Source organism: Ictalurus punctatus, chromosome 4 (assembly GCF_001660625.3).
Source record: "Ictalurus punctatus breed USDA103 chromosome 4, Coco_2.0, whole genome shotgun sequence".
Lineage (NCBI taxonomy): Eukaryota > Metazoa > Chordata > Actinopteri > Siluriformes > Ictaluridae > Ictalurus > Ictalurus punctatus.
The window spans coordinates 9,051,566-9,074,684 of record NC_071284.1 but is presented as its reverse complement, the minus strand read 5'-3'; the positions used below and the strand labels follow the sequence as shown (position 1 = coordinate 9,074,684).

Sequence of the window (23,119 nt, the reverse complement as noted above, 5' to 3'; positions counted from 1 at the left end):
AATGATCTGAATCAGATCAGAACCCAACACTAGTACACTAGCGGTCGCGCGCTAATCAAAATCACGCGATAATATGACGTAGGACGCAGACGCGGAAGTGTTTCAGAAATCTAGTACAATAACAGACAGTCCGTATGTCGTCCGAAGTTCAAATAACTTTTTTTTTTTTTTTTTTTTTTTTTTAAATAGATATCTTCCCCATTTGCTCGGGTCTTTCTGGAGGTTAAAACAACATCTAACAGTCACTGCAAAGTATTCCTTTATACCAAATTACCCGATACGTTTAAATGAAAAGTATTTTCCCATTGTTGAATTTTCTCTGAAGTGATTCAATACGAGTCATGTTGAGTTGTTTATGTCCGAAGAGTCTCTTTCTGTGGACGGCACACCAGCATCAGTTTCTGCTTTATCTTAAATTGTCATAAATTTGTCATAAAATTGTAATGAAAAGAAAACGAACAGTATTAACAGCACAGCTGTTGAAGAATATTGACCCTCATTCATGTACACAGTAAATATGTTGTTAAAATGCTGACGTCACACTCAGTAAAGACTGATAAACCCATAACGAGAATAAAATCCGGTCCTGATTTTAGTGACAACTTTTGCTTGTGAACTTTTACAGGCTTGTAGGAAAAGAAAACAGTCCCTGCAATGATTGCTTCCAGTTTTCGAGACTGTGCGGTAAGAAATATGTTTCTGTTATTAATTTCCACCGAAGGAAGGATTTCTGTAATTCTCGTTAACTTGACACGACGTTCCTGATCTTGAACACTGCACAGGATTATTAACACTGCAGTTAATAGACTGTGAACGCGTCATAGTTTCTGTGAATAAAATGGTAAATAAATAAATAAATAAATAAATAAGTGTTTTTCGTGTTTGTTTTGCTAGTTTATAGACTCGCTGTTATCGCTCACTTCTTCACTAACCAACACACCACAAATGACTATTTAAAAAAAAGAAGCTATAAACGTTTCAAGAGAGTTATATTCAATTCAATTCAATTTTATTTGTATAGCGCTTTTTACAATAGACATTGTCTCAAAGCAGCTTTACAGAAATATCAACATGGTATACAGATATTAAAGGTGCGAATTTATCCCAACTGAGCAAGCCACTCAGTGGCGAAGGTGGCAAGGAAAAACTCCCTAAGATGTTTTAAGAGGAAGAAACCTTGAGAGGAACCCGACTCATTAGGGAACCCATCCTCATCTGGGTAACAACAGATAGTGTGAATAAGTTCATTATGGATTTATATGAAGTCTGTATGGCGTTATATAATGCTTTCATTTTTGACTAGATGCTTGAACGACTTCCTGAAAGAAGGGGCACTACTTTTTATGCAGCTTTTATAATTTTACTAATTATCTTTCTATTGGAAGTGTAAATATTGTGTACCTTTAAATATATATAAAGCACATAATTATCCTTTAAAGTAAAGGCTCTTCACTTTTCTAGGTAAATATACAATGTATATAAAATAAAATGAAAGCAAGTCTACACACCCGTTATTAAAATGGCAGGTTTTGGTGAAGTGAATTTTTAAGAAAATTTTGTTTTTATGAAAAGAATGACACTAAGATTAAGTGTCGGATATTTTCCCACCTTCCAAGTGTGAAATTGCAAAGTGAAAAACAATCAGAGACTTTTTTCTTTTATGGAAAAAAGGAAAACTAAAAAAACTTACAATAACCTAGTTGCATAAGTTAAGTGTACACACCTCTAAACTAATACATAGCTCCACTCTTTCTTGCAAAAAAAAAAAAAAAAAAAACCCTTCTAAATCCATCAAATCCTAGGAGTATCTCCTGTGCACAGCCCGCTTCAGGTCACCCTACAGATTTTTATTTGGATTCAGGTCTGGGCTCTGACTAGATCATTCAAAAGCATTGATCTTCATAGTGGTTAAGCCATTTGTCTTTGTTGAATTGACATGAATGCTTTGGGCCATTGTCGTGCTAAAAGCATAAATTCCTTTTCATCTTCAGCTTACCAACAGACGCTTGAATGTTTTGCATTAAAATTGACGTATTTGTAGCTATTCATGTAGAGGCCCCAGTTCTGGCTGTAGACAAGCAGCCCTAAAGCATGATGCTGCCACGACCATGTTTCACTGTGGGTGTGGTGTTCTTTTGGTAATCTTTTGATATTTTTGGTGCCAAATGTACCTTTTGGAATTATAGATTTATTATATCTTTTGGAATTGGTCTCATCAGACCATAACACGTTTTGCTAGATGGTTTGGGGGTGATTTAGGAGGGACTGGATGTGTTGTATGTGTTTTATGACAGCTGAATGATAATTACTTTTGAACATGAGATTGAATGTGATTGGTTCATTCTGAACACAGCTCATTCTGATCCCCAATAATAAAAGAGTTAGCACATTTCTGCAACTAAAATTGTAACGTTTTAATTTTTCCCTCATATGTTTCTGATTAATTATTTTTATTTATAAAAATACGTTTATACGTTTTAATTTCACATTGAGGGTGGCAAAAGTTCTGACATGATTTATCTTGGTTTATTTCTTTTTCTTTTTTTTCCATCCCATAAACCTGCCATTTTAACAGGGGTGTGTATATATCCATTGTACACACTAAAGATACCCTTTTTAGAGTGTATAGTGCTTTGTTCATTAAACATTACTGTAGTACATGTGTATAGGAAGTAGAGAGCTAGGTAGTAGGTTCTGCTTATTGTGCTAGATAAAGAAAGACTGCTGAAGAAAGAAAGAATATTCTCATGTTATGTTGACTGGGTTATGTCTGTATCTTGCCTTTATTTTGTAGACTGTTTTGTTTTTGCTTTTTATTATTATTTCCAGGCATGGAGGGCAGAAGGCCTCCCACTCTCCACCAGCAGTAACCAAGCCTGCAAATTATACGATGCCATACTCACACAGGTAACTCAGATATCCAAGCAGTAACTGCAGTGTACTTCAGTAATAAAAGTATAATGAAAATGCAGCTGAATACAGAAATCTTCCAAGATGTTTGGAGCAAAGCACTTTTCTTCAACAGCTGACAAAGGACTTTTGTCTGAATCATTCTCTTTCTCTGAAAACTTTGTGTACTACACTTTCCTAACTCATGCATCAGTGCATTCTGTGCAGGGAAAATGGTAACTGGACCTCTCTTTGACTATTTATATATATATATATATATATATATATATATATATATATATATATATATATATATATAGATATGTATATATATATGTGTGTGTGTGTGTGTGTGTAAAAAAATAGACCTGCAAAATGTAAAGCAAGATCATATTTGAGTATATAAAAATGGTTGGAGGAATACAGATAAGTAGAGAATAGATTTCATATTCAGAATGCTAGATACAAACTTTTGACTTTATCTACATTATTAAGGAAAGCACATTTTTGCACTCAGCTTTATTGCTTTAAAAAGGCTTCTTTTAGGGCAATGGAGTTCTGCTGCACTGTGCATTTTTGTACTATAACCTGCTATAAAAATCACATTCCTCCCATCAGCTAGATAACAGGCTCTTCTTGAGGAAACAGTAAAATTCGGAAGGCAGGAGTACTCTAGGTTTAAGAAGCAGTAAATTATACTTGCTCAAATGCTCAAAAGCTATCCAATGTCATTTCCTGTGTTCAGTATGTAACATGGCGTAATGATGAGACCCTTGGAGGAATAGAGGGGTGTATGGCAGCAGTCCAAGCCGCTGACCCAGACTTTGGTATGTGAAATGGAGACTAGAGTATAGTATGCTGGGAATCAATGTGCTTATCACATATACTGACAAATCTTTATCTGCTGAATAAAGTTGATATATGTGAATATCATATTTCTCCTGTTTACAATTTACATCACTATGCTCACGCTATATGTAAGTTCATGCTAGTTTTACCTCTTTACTCTCACTTTGCTGCAGTGATGGGTCATGTGATCGGCACTGGACTGCAGTTGGTGGGTACAGGCAGTTCAGTGCTGCGGGACCAAACGCTGGCCGGTGCCGTGAGGAAGACGCTGGATCTGGCCAGCTGCCAGGAGCTCACAGCCCGAGAGAAACAGCACGTCAAAGCCATCGACCTCTTCTCGAAAGGGTGATTCTAGATCATTCGCACGCTGCCCAAACTCTGCTGATCATTTGCAGAAAAATTTATTACCTATCAGTCATTCAGTAATAACTAGGCAGAGTTTCCACTCAACTTATCAAAGAAAATAGCCTGAGGATATTTACACAAGTGCCTTAGGCTCCCCTACATCTTAAGGTTTTTTTGTGTGTTTTTTGAACAGTACTAATAAGCTGTTTTAGTATGAATGAAATAATGTGAAATATAATGCAGTAACACAGTAGTGGCACAAAACCTGTTTATTTGTGCTAGATAAATTAAAAAAATTAAACAAAAGTTTTTAAAATAAAAAAAATAAGATATATGTATATAATGATGAAATAACAATAAGAATAAGGATTATAAGAATAAAGGGGATTACAATTATACACCATATCTAAAAAAAAAATGTTGTCGATGTTTTTGTAGTTGCTGTGACCTTTTATCAAAAAGTTCTCTGTTCTCAGACACCAATGATAACAAGAACTCAACATCCATTCTCTTCTCTCTTTCTGAATACTCTTCTTCGGTGTTTACACTGGTTTTCAAAATAGCTTTCTGTGCTATAGTGTCATCTATCTCACCCTTTTGTGCAACCGCAGCAGCTCCGGGCACGTGATCTAAAGCGTGATCTAAAGCTTTATCCACATTCACGTCGCTTAATCGCGCTCAGTGTGAAAGGCCCTAGGCTATCTCTGTTTGGTTGTTTGAAATACCAATATAGTTGAACAAAGTTCACAGTCTCTACATAACAGAAGCTGTAAAATGCCTACAGGCTCTTCAGATATAAGAGGGGGGAAAAACAGTTTGATTTACATTTAAATGCAGCTGTTGTCTAGGTGCTAAATACAACAGTAATAATTGTCCTTGCAGATACTCGCGTATCTTTTTAATTAAATACCACTCATTTATATGCACGCTGTTTAAACAATACAAAGTTAGAGGCTAAAACTGAGCTTGTGTGTTTCAGAGCCTTGGACAAGGCCTGTGATGTGTGGGAAGATATTCTGTTGGAGCACCCCACAGACATGCTAGCTCTGAAGTTTTCCCATGATAGCTTTTTCTATCTGGGTGAGCAGACTCAGATGAGAGACTCTGTGGCTAGGGTTCTTCCCCACTGGAAATCACACATGCCTCTTTACAGGTAGCACACACCCTGTACAGACTCCAGATGCTAAATACACTATAATGCCAAACGTATGTGGACACTTGACTAATCCCACTCATGTGCTTGTTGAACATCCCATTATAGATTTAAGTCCCTGCTTTGCTGTTATAAATGCCTTTACTATTCAGGGAAGGCTTTCTACAAGGTTTGTGCTCATTCAACGACAAGAACATTAGTGAAGTCAGGCACTGATGTCGGATGAAAAGGCCTGACGCATGCAGGGTCATGGTTCTATGCAGGCCACTCGAGTTCTTCTACACCAACCTTGGCAACCCTTGTTGTTATAGACCTTGCTTTGTGTATGTTTGGGCTTCTTTAGTTCCAATAAAGGCAACGTCACACAAAGACCTTCTAGACAATTGTGTGCGTCAAACTTTGTGGCAAGAATTTGCAGACTGCTCACATATGGGTGTGATGGTCAGGTGTCCACATACTTTTGGCCATATGGTGTATCACATTTTACCATGCATACCTGTCTGTTTTTCAGTCTCTATTCTTACTGAGTGCACTCCTGTGTTTGTCTTTAGCTATCTAAAAGGCCTGTATTCATTTGGACTTCTTGAAACTCATTTCTATGACCAAGCTGAGAAAGTAGCAAAGGAGGTAATCATTTGTTTCCTCAAGCAACCAGCAAAAAAGTTTTGTAATACATTTTCAGTAGATCATATGTCTCTTAAACATAGATGCTGCATGACGGGCTTTACCATATCATGTTAAATATTCATTAAAGCTTCAGTATGTAATATTTATATTATATATATTTTATTAAGTAAGTAAGTAAATTAGAAAAATCCTGTATTATATGATGTTCCAGAGTGGCTGCGAGTCGCCCTGACAATCCTGTAATAAACTCATAAACGCTCAGTCAGTGCTGTGTCAGGGTGTAAGGTCATAATTGATGGGACCTCTGTACCAAATATAATATGCCAACTCAGATACATTAGATGTCATCACATGCCAACACCAGACACAAAAGAAGTATGAATGGCAGTATCAGGAGAGAGAAAATGAGAGAGCATGAGCATGTAAAGAAACAGGAGTGAGTTAGTGCAAGAGTCCGATAAGCGTTAAAGGTAATCAGGAATAATGGAGTTTTAGCGCTCTTTTTTTTTTCTACTTCCCTGAATAGCTAAGCCATGTGTTTATTCTCCAATTTGGTTGTAAGCTAGTGAATTATAGATGGTATCCAATTTATTCTTGTTGTGGAGTTCGTATCATTACCCAGCTAGAGCACTCATGATAGCTAGTAGTGACTAATGGGATATGTTAGTGAATTTCTATACTTTTGTATTTCCATTACATCTGGGCAAGAATGAGTGGTTTGAGCCTTCTGCTTGTGTGGAAAAGAAAACACACAGATTAAAAAGCAAAATACATTAACACCGTTGTAGTCCTTGTGCGGTTTGGGACACTCCCTTGAATGTAAATGCTAACAGATGTGACATTAGTGCGTGCAGTGGAGGAAAAGTGCAGGATAACGAGCAGCTACAGTTAGATTTATATAGAGCTTTTCTTAGGCACTCAAAATGGTAAAGGGGGGCGGGGGGGGGTGTCTTCTCAAATACCACTAGTATGTAGCATCCACCTGGATGATGCGACGGCAGCCATAGTGCGCCAGGACGCCCACCACACACTAGCTATTAGTGGAAAGGAGAGTGATGTAGACAATTCAGAGATGGGGATTATTAAGGGGCCATGATAGAGAAGGGCCAATGGGGGAATTTCACCAGTACACCGGGGTTATACCCCTACTCTTTTATGATAAGTGTCGTCTGATTTTTAATGACCACAGAGAGTCATGATCTCGGTTTAACGTCTTATCCGAAAGACAGTGCTGTTTTTACAGTATAGTGTCCCCCCCGCGCTTTTTACAAGTAGCTAGCGCTTGCATCTTACTTTTGTCACTTTACATACTAGATTATTTACAAAGTTAAACACATGTAAAAATGTGTTCTAAAATGTGTTTTATTCTCTTTGTATTCTCTTTTAAATGTGTTTGCATTTATATTATTAAATTCCACATTTCTGAGCTAATTTGTTGCTCTGGCACATCCATAGGGTCTTGCCTTAACTCGTGAGGATGGCTGGTGTGTCCACTCTGTAGCCCATGTCCATGAGATGAAGGCAGAAATAGAGAAGGGGCTGAAGTTCATGGCCTCCACTGAGAAAGACTGGAAGGTCTGTATTTAACATTGTGTACTAAACGGTGCATGTGGCATTATGAAATCTTTTCCACTTTCCATTAAACGCCAGTATGTTTCATCCTTCTAAAGGTGTGTGACATGTTGGCTTGTCACAACTATTGGCACTGGGCGCTTTATCACATTGAGAAGGTAAGCTTTCATAATGACAGTCTTCAGCAGACATCACAACTCTCTCGCAAGTTCTGGGAGTCTCCCACATTTTACTAGCGGCTCCCTGACACCAGCAAATTATATACAATATCCCAGAATTTGTAAAAAAAAATAATAATAAATAAAAAAAATTTAATTTACAGCGAGCTAAAGAGAGAGTTCACTGGTCACTTCTAATGGTCGACGGGCTCTGGAGAAACCGAGAGCGCGAGTGACAGACCTGCTGAGAGTGTGACACAGCGCGCATCCTGATTGGTCTCTCGTTGTGCTAACTAACCTATCAGTTTTCTCAGTAGACAGGCTTTAGAGTCGACCCCCCTCTCTCTCTCTCTCTCTCTCTCTCTCTCTCTCTCTCTCTCTCTCTCCCTCATCCATCAGTTCGGTTCAGTTTAGTGTCTGCAGCGCCATAGCAGTGTGTCCAAATAAAATAAAAAAAACAAGTACAAAACGCATTTCAACCCAGACTACACTAAAGTAGACTCATGCATAATAGGGGTAAAAGACAACGACAGTGTAGCTCACTGTACTGTTTGCAGAAGTGATTTCTCAATTGCCCATGGTGGTTTAAATGACTGTAAAAGACATCTTGAGGTGAGTTTAATAGGTGTCATTCGTCCATTAGCATAGCTAACATTATTTTAACTAGCTGCTATAAGGAGCTACTGTATTGATGTTTAGGTGATGAGGCCAAACTCCCTGTAGACATGTGTAAAGTAGTTATTGAATAAAAAAATGACTCCATGAGTGGAATAATTCAGTAATATCTTATTCCACTCATGGAGTCATGGGGGGTGGGGGGTGCTTAATAGCCGGCGAAGCCACCTCCCTGAAATGAGTTTTTGCAGGTTGGGATGTCTGCTTCAGTCACGCTAGGTATTTCTGCAATGACTCCACTTGTATGTAATGAAGAATAGCCAGGAGGACAGTGTAAGAGATTAAGTGTGTTCATGGATACATGTACATGTGTTAAAGTGAATGAATTTTTAATTTGCAGTGTAATTGCACTTTTGAGTTTCATCTTGTGTTATCGTGTTTTGTGTTCTTCAGGGAGAATATGAAGCAGCACTGAAAATTTATGAAGAGGAGGTTAGTGGTCTAAAAATTGCTCATGGATGTGTATGTACTGGCAAGAGTACTGATGTTGTCTTGAGTTGTGTGTGCAGCCCAGGGAGTGGCAAAAGCAAAACTGCATTTCATATAGAATGTAAAAAAGGAAGAAATTAAAATTTGAATAGTTAGGATTGATAACTATATGAGAATGAATGATCCTGTTTACACCCTGTCTTTTCATGCATGTTTGGATTGTATCCTGATTAGATTTAACCACACTTGTATTCAAATGAAGTTTGACCATCAACATCTCAAATGATGGTCAATGCATCAACATGGTGATTTTTGTGTGTGTGTGTGTGTGTTTAGTTTGTTTAAAAGTGCCAGCTTTGTTATGACTTAATGCATTTGGTTGTGGCTTTTGAAGAATCAATTCACTGTTAAACCCTTTTAAAGAAAATACACTGATGTAGTCTATAAGTGAATTTGATGCTCATTGGCATCAGTAAATACTTTGATAGTATTTCACAACTCAGCTGTATGACAGCTTAAAAAATGCAGTCCATTGTGAATGTCTCAGGTGTCCCGTCGCTGTGTAAACTCAGGAGCCATGCTGGACACGGTGGACGCCTGCTCACTGCTCTACAGGCTGGAAATGGAGGGTGAGACATCATCTGAATATGATAAATACTACAATACTTCTATCTCTGATGGATATATGACAAGTAATACATGCAACGAGGTCATACTTTTGATATGTATGTATAACCTCATGCATAGTTTTCATAAGAGGTGCCAGAAACAAGACACCAAAGCATCAGTGATGCTCCACTATAATTTACCGTGGCTGTCAGGTTTTTTGTATTTTTCCTTGTATGCTCTCCCATTTTTCTCTAAACATGACAATGGTGTCCATAGCCAAAAAGTTTAATTTGGGTTCTATGTACCCATGTAGTTTTGGTCTTATCTAGTTATAACCAATAAAACCCAATTAAGTGAACATGATTTCTCTAATGGCTTGGGCGACAAAGGGATTTTATGTGCACAACTTCATATTTATACCCAAAAGCACTTTAAATAAACGAGTTATTTTTAAAAAGTAGCTCTTATTTTGCTCAGTCAGAAATCCAAATCATTGTGTATAATGTATATTTCATAGATGTTTTTTGTTTTTGCCCATTCTCCTAAAGGGTGCCAATAATTATGGAGTTGCCTGTACATGTTGTTAGTAAGATTGATTTTTGGCCTGAAGTTGAATCATAGACCATGTCTACAAAAACTCGTTGCTGATCATGCTTACTTGGCCATGTGTGTATTCCCACCACAGGCGTCAGTGTGAAAGAGCGTTACCGGGAGCTATTACAGGTGACTGAGCCCCACTCTGAGGACCATACTCTTCTCTTTAATGACCTGCACTTCCTTATGGTGTCTTTGGGCTGCAAGGAATCAGGAATCACACAGCGATTGCTGGAGAGCCTGAGAGAGCTGGCAAAGTGAGCTGCTTTTCAATTACAGCACACTCCAATCTAGAGAAGCCACCCACTGGGAGTGAGAGTGAGAATTATGATCTGTCTCTGCAGGTTGTGTAACAGCTTTCAGAATACTAACATGCAGCGTTCTGGTCCCAATTTACCCTGACAGTGTCATGGTTTGCAGGGTCAGCTCCATCTAGGGCCACTAGAGGGCTCCCTGACTGTCTGTGCAGAAATACTTCTGTCGTCTTGATTAGTTTTCCTATTTAAGTTCCCCGTTTTCTCTCCTTTGTTGCTGGAGCATTATGGTCAGGTTATGTTATATTTGTGTTTGTTTCCTCACTTGCATTTCAATGTTGTTTTTACTATGCATAGTCTATTTTGATAGTTTCAGTTTAGTCTTGTTTTCTTAGTTAGCTTAGTTTCTGCTCTTCCTGTTATTCTGGTTTTTTCTGTCTACTTGTCTGTTTCCCTGTTTCTTTGGTTACTGTAAATAAGAAGTTCTGCATTTGCGTCGGCCTCCATGTACTCCCTCCTGACAGACAGCGGTTCCATGGTCAGCATGTTTACTGACTTTATTCAGTGGATGAAGAACAAAAAAGTAAATAAGGCTCAGGAAGGATGAATTGTAAGAGTGGCATGTTTTCTAATGTGATATGACGTGAAGACGTTCTTCTAGAGTGCAGCATCTGTTCAAGACTTGGATTTTTTTCCTCCAGGGAGCAAACGTTTCACATGATCCTGTCCTCTGCAATGACTTTTTCTGCCTAAGTTTTTTTAAAAGTTGCATAAGTCGAGCCATTTTTGGAAGATACTTAAGAGAAGACACAAGACTGAGAACTCTGTATGTCACAAAGACTTTCATGAACAGTTTTTATCTGTAATGCTGCTTTTTGGTATAATGCAGAGTGTTAGCATAACTTTTGGAAATTGTTTATGAATATGCTTTGTCTGATCTCTTCACAGAGATCCTGATGAAAACCTTCAGCACCAGCTTGCTAGCACTATAGGGTTACCCATGTGTCAGGCCCTGGTGGAATATGATGAAGGAAACTACAGTAAGACAGTGGAACTGCTGAAACCATTAAGATACCGCTTCACACAGATAGGGGGCAGTGATGCACAGGTCAGAACCAGCACTACTTGGGTTTTCCAAAATTGGTGGCCCATACCAAACACAGTAATTTGGTTGACATGCATTGTTATTGTATTACAATTGCTGGGAAAACTTTGCTTTTTTTCCTTTTAAAGAGGGATGTTTTCAACCAGCTACTCATCCATGCAGCAATGAAGTCGCAAGACAAACACCATCAAAGATATGCCAGGTGATGCATAGCTCATTAACTTAATATTTGCAAAATAATTTTCCCACACTAGCTTTAAGCATAATGAGCTGTTCTGCAGTACACCACGCAGATATTTATCTGAATCCAATTTTCCAGGTGCCTGCTGGTTGAAAGAGATGCAGTGAGACTGAACTCCCCTCTCACTGATCGACTCATCCAGAGAGCCCACTCTCTACACATTTAACTGCTGAGTACATCCACTACAGACCTATTACTTCAACTGTTACGACTTCCACTACAACTAATGCCAAATCATTTTACTTATACGTTTCATTATACTCTGTCAAATGTTTTTAATCACCTCAAGTTTCTTGGCTTTTCTTGCACACAGAGCTGTTTGAATTTTCCAGCAATGAAAATCATGGGTTTATATTAATGTTCTAATCTATTAGTGTTTCAATGGTAACTCATAACACAGGGAATTGTATGGTGGATGCAGCACATAAATGGAATCGAAAAGGTGTGAATACATTGATATGTCTGCGAGACTTTTATGTAATATTTTTGAAAGAAAAATATTATATAAAAATAATGTCAAGCTAAATTTTTTTTTGTCTTATTAACTTTATAAGAGAAAAATAAAAGCGAGGCGATTGAGGGAGTGACTGTTAGTGTTATACCATGCATGTACACTTGCAGTGTAAGTGATAACAGGAACTGACTTGTTTCATTGATGTTCTACAACATTAAATGTAACTATTAACAAATATAATGTATGACGTCATTCCTTAATTAGAAATTTTTTTTTAAAAATTGTGTGTTGGCAAATTGCTGTCGTATAAGAAGAATAAACCTTTTTGTGCTGTTATTGGAAAATAACCTAAAATGGAGTGGTGTGATTACCACCCCAAAGTTTATTATTTTCCATTAACCGCCTGTTCCATGTTTTAGGCCTTACTTAATCAGTATTATGGCCACAGACCAAACAAAATGATACAGAACAGCAATTAAATAAGGAAAACTAAATCTTTATGAAACTCACTTCTCATCTTTATGAAACTGCTCGCTCTCAGAGCCTAATAGAACTTTAAATGGGTGCTTTATTAAGGCAGGTGCACTCGGTGGGTAAACCCAATAAGCCTATCAATAAAAGACTCGTAAACAGTGTTAGTGTTGACTGTAAAACATAAGTGTATGGTTTGCTGCAAGTGCCTAATTTGTCATTTAGATTTTGGCCTCTTGCTATCAAATTCGATTGAGGTTGTTCCAAAAAATAAATAAATAAATAATATTTCTAAATTAAAATGTTCTAGTATTTAAAATGAGGACATTTAAACAAAAAGGTCTAAAAATGATCATATGAGAATATAAAGTTAATATGATTAACAATCAGTTTAAAATGTATTGATTTTCAATGGAGTTGATATGTTTACTGGATTTGTCATGAAATGCAATTCAATAATAAAAACATACATTATATTACATAATATGCGTGTGTAGATAGATAGATAGATAGATAGATAGATAGATAGATAGATAGATAATACAATGTTTGTTTTAAACAGCATTGGCTTTATATTTATTATCCCAAATTTGTCAGCAGATAAATTAGAAAAACTAGATAAAATTAGATAAACACAAAATGTTGTCAGAAAAAAATAAAGATCAGTTAAAACTGCACACATTAAGTATACATACAAATAAGTGCTTTATTCCTGAACTCTAATAACCCAGCCAGGTGAAGAGTCCTCTCTTCTGTGATTTCTACAGCAATGAGTTAATCTCATTCTGGACCTGAGAAACGAGTATGTGGGACAGCACAATACCTGCAATCTGCCGAGCAGAAGCATAAGGGCCAGGTTAGAGGAGAGTTTAAAGACGTATTGATTATGTACAGATTGTGGATATTTTTGAATACTTATTTCCCTTGAAGTTGTAATGTATGGTGCAGTGTACAAAGCATGAGCATGACATACTCTATATGTATACAGTACTGTAAGTATGTAGATACCTGACCATGACATGTATATATGACAGTTCCAAAACCTTGAGCATTAAGACAGAGTTGGTCCCGCATTGCTGTTAATGATAATAATAATAATAATAATAATAATAATAATTTCCACTCTTCTGTGAATTCTTCCCACTAGATTTTGGAACATGGCGCTGGGGGTTTGTGCCCATTCAAAGCCTGAGGTCAACTGAGGAGACCTGGTGCACAGTAGGCATTCCAGTGCATCCCAAAGGTGTTCAGTGAGGTTGAGATTAGGGAATTTGCCACATCAAATTTGGCAAACCATGTCTTTATGGACATCGCCTTGTGCACAGGGTCATTGTGATGAAACAGGTTTGGACCCCTTAGTAAAGGGAAATCTTAAGACCTTTATCCTTACCATATTTGTGAAAGAAAGCTTGCAGTCAAAAGTCGATTCATTTCACCAAATAATAGTTAAGAGTTTAATGAAAATAAATTCCTTTTTACATTCATTCAGGATTTAAGGTCCATCCATCCATCCATCTTCAACCGCTTACTCCTTTTCATGGTCGTGGGGGAACCTGGAACCTATCCCAGGGAACATCGGGCACAAGGCGGGGTACACCCTGGACAGGGTGCCAGTCCATCGCAGGGCACAGTCACACACACATTCACACACCCATTCATACACGCCAATCAGCCTACCATGCATGTCTTTGGACTGGGGAGGAAACTGGAGTACCCGGAGGAAACCCCCGCAGCACGGGGAGAACATGCAAACTCCGTACACACAGAGACGTGGGAAACGAACCTCCGACCCTGGAGGTGTGAGGCGAACGTGCTAACCACTAAGCCACCGTGCGCCCTCAGGACTTAAGGTGCTCCGCAAAAACACTTGGCTGCTGTGCCTAAGCCTTTCTCTGGTAAGGAAAACCCTGCATATGATGGATGATTGGGTGGCAGTTTTTCACATTTTAAAATCTAAATTCATCCACATTTCTAGATTTTTAGAGCTCAAAACACTGCCATCTTTTCAGTCCGGTGGAGCAGGCCTTTAACAAATTGTTGAAATAAACATCAGAGGCAAAGATGCGAAAAAATGTAGCTTATAACAATGCAGTTTGGGAGAGCCAACTATATCAATTTATTCTCCCTATACATCTTAAATGAAACAGCAAATGTTTAGTGTGACACGAATAATCTAAAGCAATGCTTTATCGATTGAGGTCTCTCTGTTTTTTTAATAGGTGAATTGAGACATGCACAAATCAATATGCCCTCCTGTTTTTGTGTGTGTGTGTGTGTGTTGCATTGCCACTGAATCAACTTAATGTGCTAAGTTGAGCCCTTTCATCTTCACTTATGAAATCTGAGGTTTTTAGGTACATACTCAAGACTATGTCTTTTGTACGTTCTGTTAGAAGAACATAATTGTCGAGGAACACCATTAATGCAATTAAATGACCTAATGTGATATTGATTTTGTAGAGGATAAATCAGTGGCATACAAAAATATTCCCATTTCCTAAATGTTGTATTGCATTAGGATATTCCAACAAAGTGTACTACTTAGAAAACAACATTTATTACCACTTGAGTGTATATTATTATTATTATTATTATTATTATTATTATTATTACTATTGCTTCCTGGAATTATTGTGTTTAGTACCTGCGGTAGAGCCAGTCCCAAAGCCAGACTCCCGACTAAAAGCAGATGAGATTCAATCCAAGTCACTGCTCTGTCTGCACATCCCTCTGTGTAAATGGACTCCGCAGCCTCCGAGTTCTTTTGAGTTTGAACCCCAAAACCACACATGGTATTGATCACAGTCTAAAAGAATGTGAAAAGAATAATATTGTGCATTTTGTCTAGTTACCCACCCTATTTTTTTTCCTCCCCGTTCTATAAACGAACAGCAGGTGGCAGTAATGCCTCAACGTCAAACTCTGCAATTTGCTCCTTGACTTTTCAGTAATACATAATCCAAACCAGTGACATTAGGTTTTGACATACGCATTTTCTGGAAATAGCCCACCATGATTATAGGGAAGGTTGCATTATTATTGGTTAGATTTATCATTGTCTAAATGTTATTGGGGGCATCTTATATGTTATGACAGGTCCTTCACAGAGCAGAATAACAATATATCTGTCTGCACTGCAGATGGTAGATGGTTGCACCCAGCAAGCCTCTTCTGCATTTTCATAATTGCTGACTTGCATATGAGATGCATAGCAGAAACACTTAGCACTCACCTCTCTTGGTACAGGGGTGCAACAGGAGAAAGGAACTGCACATCTTTCCTTACTTGGGTTTCTCTGACTGCAGTTAAAGTAGACATTCCAGGACCAGTCAGTGTAGTTGTTCCAGCCACAGCATCTGAACTGGGAGGTTGGACAGGGGAAAAAGTTCTATGAATATTACTATTAGATCAGGTCTTGCAATTTTGTATCATCCATTAGATGTACTCTAAAAGGTCCATGGTTATATAATTTGGCTTATGTTTATGTTTAAGCCTAGTACTGAGTGGTGATTATGTGATGATTATGTAATTCGATGTGAGGCCATAAACATTACTGACATTCAGATTTTTTTTTTTTTAAGCACACATAAGCAATAACCTGAGCTGGAACATCAACACTAATGAACTTAATGGAAAGTCTACTCAAGGAAATGTCTAAGCCATTATAGAAATTATATTTAGTTCATCAATAACAGTCATTCCTGACATAAACTTCAACGCATTGTTAAGAAATCGTCCAAAATCTTCGAATGAAACAGAAAATTGCATCTGACCACAAACAAAGACATATTTGTCTTAGTATCCTTGTGAGGACCTAACAATTATTAACGCAGCTAATTAATGTTGTGCCTGCACCTAAATGTAACCCTAACCATAACCTCACAAACCAAAAGGAAACGGTTTGGCTCTTTTTATTTATTTATTTTATTTTATTTTTTTATTATTATTTTTTTAAAATTTATTTATTTTAAATAAAAGCTGTAATTTTTGAAATTTTTCTGAATGGGGTTCAGCCAAATGCCCCCGAGGTGAAAACTGTCAGATATTTCTGTCCTGGTGAGGGACATTTAGTCTCCACCAAGATATAAAAACAAAACCACAAATACACACACACACACTACTTCACATTTTTCAGCTGTTGCCTTCTGTCGACCAAAAGAAAAATCCAGTTTTAAAAACAGTTTCTTTCCCACTGCTATCCAAACACAGAATTTCATCCAATAACTCCAGTTATACCCTGCACTACCTTCTGCCAAGTCCATCTGCTCTCTGTGTGTGCAATTCCGACTGTGTGTACTGCACTGTAAAATCTGTTAGGTTCTATACTGTACTCAATTGTATTGTATGGTACAGTATTCCTTTAGTAATGTTGAGTGTTGGAACAGTACCCAATGCAAATTCCACCAGCTTGCTGTATGGCTCTTAATAATTCTGAATCTGATATTTACAGACATGCCTCTTGCTGAACGTAATCCAAGAGATTCTGAAGGTCCAGGTCATCACGGTAATGCACAATGGCTTTCTTTACAAACTTCCCCATAGCATCCCGCGTCTGAAAGGACAAGGATACACACTGTATACGTTAGCAGATTTGCCCGCATCCATCTGAGTTAGTATGCAAATGTCACAGGGGAAACATGTGGGTCATTGCAGCATGCACGTATCAGCTAGCAGGTAGGCTAATGTGGTATGACGGGTGTGCTAACGTGCATTGTAATGAACTCTTGCCTCACCCAGACTGCTCCACTTTTCTTAAGATTGCTTCCTTTACACTAAAATGCCCTGTAAAATCCATTGATGGAATGTAAAAACGGTCCACATCGATGAGGTTCAGTGGTGCACAACCTGGGGGCGTTGTGGTTTAAGTGACAGAATGGAGAATAACTGTGGGATCAGCTTTTGCTATATCGGATTGTGTGAATACGATCAGACAAATGAACATTACATTGTCTGAGCTCAAACTTCTTGTTGTCCTATTATGGCAGTTTAGTAGTGACGAATGGACTTGTGTTCACACTAAAACGTATATCAATTACGGAATATTGGTCAGATGTGTGATTTCAAAAAGTGATCACGCAGACAAACACAAAAACTTCCTCTCACCTGTTCAGAGTAGAAGAAAACCAGGATTGTTATTATCAGTTGGGTGAGGAAGACCAGCGTGAGACTGAAAGAAAACTGAAGAGGAGTAAAAGGCATGAATCACACAGATCTCAAATACAATCACGGAGACTGATTCCTTATCCAATAATTTGAACAGATTCTCACTGTTTTAAGGAGTTGAATGTTTTCTCGTAGGGCTCCAATGCATCCACAGTAGGTGATGAAAAACATGACAACACCCACCACTATTAATATGATGGCTGGATCAACGAGGAATGTGTCTCGAACCGGGTCTGTGAAAAACAAATCCATCTGTGTATGAACATTAGTAGATTGCTTTGAAATGGCTTTGGGTTACATATTAAATATGTATGCAGTCATATGGAGAAAGAAATGCATATGCAGTTTGTTGTCATACCTGTTGCTTTCTGAACTTTAGCATATACTCCTATAGCAACAATACATAAAGAAAACACCTGAAAGAAATGTGATGGTCAATATTATTATTAATATTCTTTTTTCTGCATTACCAATAGTAGTCATTTTAGTAGTTATTATTGTTTTGTTTAGTGATGGTATTAAGTTGTACTAGTAGTAGATTTAGTAGTGGTGTGAATAGAAGTAGTAATAGTGGGCTTTATAATAGAAGCAACAATATAGTATATTATATTAGTTGTTCAAAGAGGTTCAAAGAGGAGTAGTATTACATTTAGTAGTAGTAATGGTTATTGTAGTCAGGGGTTAAGTTGTGATTTTAGTAGTAGTACTACTAGTATTGCTAGTTGTTTAGCAATGGACATAATAATAACTTGTCATTCAAGCAGTAGTAGTTTCAGTAGTAATAGTCGTAGCTTTAACAGGTATTGTAGCAGGGTAGATGTAGTATCAATAGTAGATTTTATAGTAATAGTAATTTTATATAGTAATAGGTAGTTTTAAAAGTAGTATAGTGTTTGTGATATTAATAATAGTAATTGTTCAAGGAGGAGTTGCAGTCATACTTACATCAAGTGTACTAGTATTACCTTTAGTATCAGTAGTGGCAATAGTAATCAGAGGGTTAAGTAGTGATTGTAGTAGTACTAGTTTTAGTAGTAATAATCATAGTTTTAATGTTTAGTAGTAGCTTGAGTAGAAGTAATAGTAACGGTAGTAACCTCAAAGTGCTAAAGTGAGAAATTGACCTCCATTTAGAAGTACTGAGCTACCAGCAGTCCTGTGATCAGGGTGGTTTGTCTAATAAATTGGTCAGTATGCACAATTTTAAAACCCCAACATATATACTCATACCAGTGCTAGTCACACTATCATATTGATAATAACCGGCTAGTGGTGCTCCTGTGGTGGTCTGTTTTCACTCGTTGATTGGAGTGATGAGCAGCTGGGCTACAATCAGTAATTGTACAGTACAGCTACTGTATATGTAGCTTTATGAAAATGCCCAAAATGTGAATGTGGGTAAAAAGTAGGCGAATCTAATTGTGACAACTAACATATATACACCGATCAGCCTTAACATTAAAACCACTGACAAGTGAAGTGAATAACATTGATTATCCCGTTACAATGGCACTGGTCAAGGGGTGGGATATATTAGGCAGCAAGTGAACAGTTGGTTCTTGAAGTTGATGTGTTGGAAGCAGGAAAAATGGGCGAGTGTATGGATCTGAGCAACTTTAGGAGCCAAATTGTGATGGCTAGACGACTGGGTCAGAGCATCTCCAAAACAGCAGGTCTTGTGGTGTGTTTCTGGTATGCAGTGGTTAGTACCTATTAAAAGTGTTCCAAGGAAGGACAACTGGAGAACTGGCGACAGGGTCATGGATGCACATGGGCAGTGAAAGCTAGCTCGTCTGGTCTGATCTCACAGAAGAGCTACTGTAGTACAAATTGCTGAAAAAATTAATGCTGGCTTTGATAGAAAGGTGCCAGAATACACAGTGCATCGCAGCTTGCTGTGTATGAGGCTGTGTAGCTGCAGACCAATCAGAGTGCCCATACTGACCCCTGTCCACCACTGAAAGCACCCTTTTCACATCATGTGAATGACCGTGTGCATGTGAATCACTTACCCGGGGAAGAGATGGCACCAGGATGCACTATGGGAAGAAGGCAAGCCAACAGACATAGTGTGATGCTCTGGGTAATGTTCTGCTGGGAAATCTTTGATCCTGGCATTCATGTAGATGTTACTTTAACACGCACCACCTACCTAAACATCATTGCAGACCAAGTATACCCCTTCATGGCAACAGTATTCCTTCATGGCAGTGGCCTCTTTCAGCAGGATAATGCACCCTGTCACACTGCAAAAAGTGTTCAGGAATGGTTTGAGGACCATGACAAACAGTTCTAGGTGTTGAGTTGGCCTTCAAATTCCCCAGATCTCAATCCGATCAAGCATCTGTGGGATGTGGTGGAAAAACAAGTCCAATCCATTGAGGCCCCACCTCGCAATTTACAGGACTTAAAGGATCTGCTGTTAACATATTGGTGCCAGATACTACAGCACATGTCACACCTAACATCAGAGGTCTTGTGGAGACCATATCTCAGTGGGTCAAAGCTGCTTTGTGGCACAAGGGGGACCGACACAGTAGTAGGCAGGTTTTTAATGTTGTGTGTGTGTGTGTGTGTGTGTGTGTGTGTGTGTGTGTGTGTGTGTGTGTGTGTGTGTGTGTGTGTTAAATAAATAAATAAATAAATGGGTGCTTATATAGGTTGAAATATATATGTAAAATGGGACACTATATAGGTTGAAGTTCTGAGGTTTAAACCCTAAGGGCTCATTTCCTAGACTAGTTTTTAAATAAATTATTATGTAACTGGTGACTCTCCAGTCTTTTGCAGTGTTGGATGTGATTTAATCTCTCCTGGGAAAACCAACCATTAATCTCTTCTTTAACATTACAGAAGCTGAATTTTAGAACAGTTTCTTATATGGTTTTATAACAGCACTGCACAGAGTTTCAATTAGAGCTGAAAAAGACTTCACTCCTGTGAAGTATCTCAGTCAGATAGTTTGACCATCGGTGTGGGAAAAGAGTTCCTTTATCAACCCTCTTCCCACACCGATGATCAGACTTGCCTGACTGAGATACTTCACAGGAGTGAAGTCTTTTTCAGCTCTAATTGAAACTCTGTTCAGTGCTGCTATGAAACCATATAAGGATATCTCTGTCTGAGATACAGAGCATCATGTAGAATTCTTCATATATTTTCCAGAGTATCTAATCATACACCGTCATTGTTTACAGCAAGTGCATTTCTTTGGTCGAATAGAGAATGAGCTATTCATCATATATTAGGTGCTAATCCGAGACAAAACCTTATATTATACCTTGTATATTATTACCTGCAATCACAGGCCACAGGTTTTATAGTTATCTGAATGCAACAGAGGGAATAGATTCATTCAAACTCAGTATGTATAATTTACTCTAAACAATGAAATGACGACGATCTCAGACTGCTAGGGATAGAGACAGATGGTTCACGAGTGATGAGTAAACCACCAGCAGTGCTGGTTTGGTTTTGAAGAGAGCTTGTTTTCCTTTGTGTCCTAAAGCACTGTTGTATAGCTGAATAAGCCGGTAAGCTGGTGTGATTGGGACAAAGGGCTGATGGATTATGTTTCAGCATTTTGTCCTGGGGCCTGGCTGCAGTAAATAAACAGATCGTGGGTGATTTGGTGGTGGCAGGCCAGGCTAGCGCAGTGGCTGTGACTCTGCAGCGTGCCGTGCTGTTATTCCTCCAGTCCAATAGTAAAGCACATGGACACTCAGTTGCTCATGAAATAAGGATTGATTACAGTGTTGGTCAGTCACGCTCAGTTAGCCCGCATGCTTAACCAACTGTCAATCAGCAACTGTGTGCTATTGAATTGTGGTGGATTTGGAATGACAGGTCCATGTGTAATAGCAAATAAGCAGCAGTCTGGTACTAATGCATCCAAAAATGAGTCAGAACAAGGATGAGAAGTTGCCAAAGCGAAAAATAATTTTGCGGTTTGGCCGTTCAGTGTTTCTTGTTTGTGTCTTCTCTTTGGTACACACAGCACCACAGTTTGCTAGATACTTTGTAATTTATGCTTTTTATATGCAGAAAAGCCACTGCCATTGTATGTAAATTCTAAGCACATACACACACACACACACAAACATTGTTGCTCAACAAAGAAACTCTCTGACAGAACATTCTGTTATGTATATAAAGCTTATTTGTTTGCAGAGTTTGCTGCACAAAAAAGACATCTGCAGCTTGTGTTTAGCAGGTGAGAGGCTTTACTTACCCAAAATAAGAAGCTGAAGAGGAACAGGAAATAACGGATACAGGGATTGATTACTGAAAAGGTTTCTGCCCTGCTGAGATTCAGGTCCCTGTCCATTGCAAGCGCAAATGTGAGAGGCAATTTCTACAACACAAGATCCACAAAAACAACCCACCCAACTGGAGAGGTTATTTTGTCTACCATGCAACAAGCCAGCTGAATGGTAGGCAAAGGATACAACACTGTTACTCCATCGATGCATGCCAAAGAATTACTTTTCACAACATGCTTTTGGCCTGGACTGCTAGTGAATAATCCGGAAGCTTTGCTCCATTGTTATACTGTCACCAGGAAAGAGTAATGTGCACGGAATGAACAACTGATGCAGGCAGACAAATTTGGCAAGCTGAACGTTTGATGACTGCTTCTAATGTTAACACTCAAAGCAGAAAAACACTGTTCTTATTTGAACGTTAAATTAAACTGCCACTGACTGACAGTGTATCCTTGAAATGTCTTCATTTGTCATTGGCCCATACCATTATGTGCTGTAAAAACATCATAAAACCTCCATTCCTGCATGGAAATGATTCAGACACTTAACATACAGCATTGCCATTATATTTCTAGATTGAGCTCATTAATTTAGATTGAGTTTTGAGTGTCAAGAGATTTTCTCAACAACAAAAAAAAAGAGAGACAGAATTATTATACTACATGGGCTATCTTACCGTAACTGATGACAGTATGCAATTTGAAACAGAAGGCTTTCTTTTTATGCTCTTTACATTTTCAAGTATTTACTGGCCAAAAATAATACAAAATAATATAATCGTTTTCTGATATTAATTTTGATAGTGCTTGGTTAAAACTCATTTCATCCACAGTGGCATCCCATAATGATGTGCTAATGTGTTTATTCTTGCAAACAGACAGAAATATGTGCATAATTAATTCTAACAATGTAATTCAATAACATGAAACTCATTAAAAATGGTCATTCAGATCTGTACATAGGTCTTTTGCACATAAGGAAAAGCTTTTTTAAAAAAAAAAAAAAAAAAAAAAAAAGAATAGCCAACATGAAACAAAGTAAACAAAGAGGAGACTTTGTTACATAAATGTCAGTAAGAAATGTTGCAGTCATTCCACGGTTCCCAATGTATATTAAACACACTCAGTTGTATTCTTAAGGGAAAACATTTTAAACCGTGTTATTGTTCACTGTTATAATAAGCAATAGTGTGGTGTTTAATTTGAAATGTGTAATGTCCCCTGTGAACATGGTCTATTAGTGTTGCTGCACTTCATTTGCAGCAGG

The 23,119-nt window shown here is 38.0% G+C and overlaps 2 protein-coding genes across 4 annotated transcripts; one reads left to right on the top strand and one right to left on the bottom strand.

Annotated features, from left to right (window-relative positions):
- The first annotated feature begins 202 nt into the window (after nt 1-202).
- Nucleotides 203-14,618, top strand: ttc38 (tetratricopeptide repeat domain 38). 3 transcript variants are annotated; one of them, XM_017466574.3, is made up of 17 exons: nt 203-252; nt 626-684; nt 2,830-2,907; nt 3,635-3,716; nt 3,912-4,083; nt 5,063-5,236; nt 5,788-5,863; nt 7,319-7,438; nt 7,534-7,593; nt 8,662-8,700; nt 9,245-9,326; nt 9,992-10,157; nt 11,103-11,262; nt 11,388-11,461; nt 11,579-13,281; nt 13,573-13,769; nt 13,915-14,618. In XM_017466574.3, the coding sequence occupies exons 2-15, from the start codon at nt 655-657 to the stop codon at nt 11,664-11,666; spliced, it is 1,401 nt and encodes a 466-aa protein (XP_017322063.1). In that variant the 5' UTR covers nt 203-252; nt 626-654; the 3' UTR covers nt 11,667-13,281; nt 13,573-13,769; nt 13,915-14,618. The 3 variants fall into 3 exon arrangements, with proteins under 3 accessions (XP_017322063.1, XP_017322064.1, XP_017322062.1); XM_017466575.3 differs by lacking the exon at nt 203-252 and adding an exon at nt 306-504; XM_017466573.3 differs by lacking the exon at nt 203-252 and having other exon boundaries at nt 529-684.
- On the bottom strand, nt 13,127-22,037 carry tspan33b (tetraspanin 33b). Its single transcript, XM_047152791.2, has 8 exons — nt 21,820-22,037; nt 17,947-18,004; nt 17,694-17,821; nt 17,529-17,603; nt 16,882-16,977; nt 15,658-15,786; nt 15,070-15,231; nt 13,127-13,255 (listed from the first exon to the last, which is right to left on the bottom strand). The coding sequence occupies exons 1-8, from the start codon at nt 21,913-21,915 to the stop codon at nt 13,187-13,189; spliced, it is 813 nt and encodes a 270-aa protein (XP_047008747.2). The 5' UTR covers nt 21,916-22,037; the 3' UTR covers nt 13,127-13,186.
- Between the last annotated feature and the right edge of the window lie 1,082 nt (nt 22,038-23,119).